The 1055-nt window shown below is 38.1% G+C and overlaps 1 protein-coding gene across 1 annotated transcript in view; it reads right to left on the reverse strand.

The window, feature by feature from the left end:
* Positions 1 to 294: 294 nt before the first annotated feature.
* The window catches only part of LOC113811515 (deoxyribonuclease-1), an 18615-nt gene continuing 17854 nt past the window's right edge, over positions 295 to 1055 (reverse strand). The window contains exon 9 of the mRNA XM_027363282.2: positions 295 to 1050. Within this exon, the coding sequence (XP_027219083.2) occupies positions 889 to 1050 (162 nt within the window). The 3' untranslated portion in view covers positions 295 to 888. The remainder of the gene's footprint in view (positions 1051 to 1055) is intronic.

Raw genomic sequence — 1055 nt, forward strand, 5'->3', positions numbered from 1 at the left:
TTGATAAAGAGAAAGAGAGAAATACTTGTGTGATGAATGGAAGAAACATGTAATGAATTAGAAATTGAATAAACAAATGAGTGGAAAAAGTTAAAGATCACAATAATAACATCAATAACATAAGGAAAATAATTATCAAGCATCTTACCTTTGATCTCAACAGAAACAATACATTAGTTTTTTGTTTGTTAATCAGAGATAAGAAAGATAAGAAATTTCATATGATGTTGGCATAAGGTGGTCTAGTTTATTTGGATAATTTTTTTTTCTGTGTTATTGTGGGAAAATAGAGAGTGAATTGCAAGATATTTATTCATGAAGTCAGTAAAGTGAGAAAGAGAACAGAAAAAAATGTTTTTTAAAAAGTTTTGATATGAAGACTTCCGACCCCCCAAAAATATTGGAAAATATATGGGATTTCCAACTTCACAACTTTCATTTCCACCAAACTATATAAAAAAAATCTTTCAGATACTTTTCATGCGACGTTTTACCGATAGAAAATACGACAGCACAGAATCGCTTTCCTGGGGTTTGTCATGTGTTTTTTCTTCTTTTTCTTTTTTTCTTCTTCTTTGGCTCGTTCGTGTTTGTAGTGGCGGTTCAAAACATATATGTCCATTTCATTTTTGCCCAAGCTTTTTTAGTTTACTTGTCGCGTAGTTCCTTTAGCTCCAAAAGTCCATGTAAATGCTTTGTAGTTTTCATTTTTTTTCCCTTCCCAAGCTTTTGCAATGCCCTCTGATCTACACTAGTTATTTTTATCTTTCTTTTTTATACCTTTCTGCCTCTCTCACCCTCCAGGTCGCTGTTCCTTTATAAAACTCGATCCCTCGTCTCTCTCCCGCCATGCCGTTGCATCGTCGTCACTCTGCAATATTGCTCGCTTCAGTTGACCAGCGTCGGGGCGGTGACGGAGAGTGAGCATGAAGCCTGGGAAACTGAGCATAACAGGGTGATCGTGTACTCGGGAGAGCTGAGGCCGTCGCCATATAACGTGGGGTCTGCCATCGCGCCCTCGTCGAGCTTGTAGGCCAGCACGGACACCGCCTGCG

Source organism: Penaeus vannamei, chromosome 1 (genome assembly GCF_042767895.1).
Source record: "Penaeus vannamei isolate JL-2024 chromosome 1, ASM4276789v1, whole genome shotgun sequence".
Taxonomy (NCBI): domain Eukaryota; kingdom Metazoa; phylum Arthropoda; class Malacostraca; order Decapoda; family Penaeidae; genus Penaeus; species Penaeus vannamei.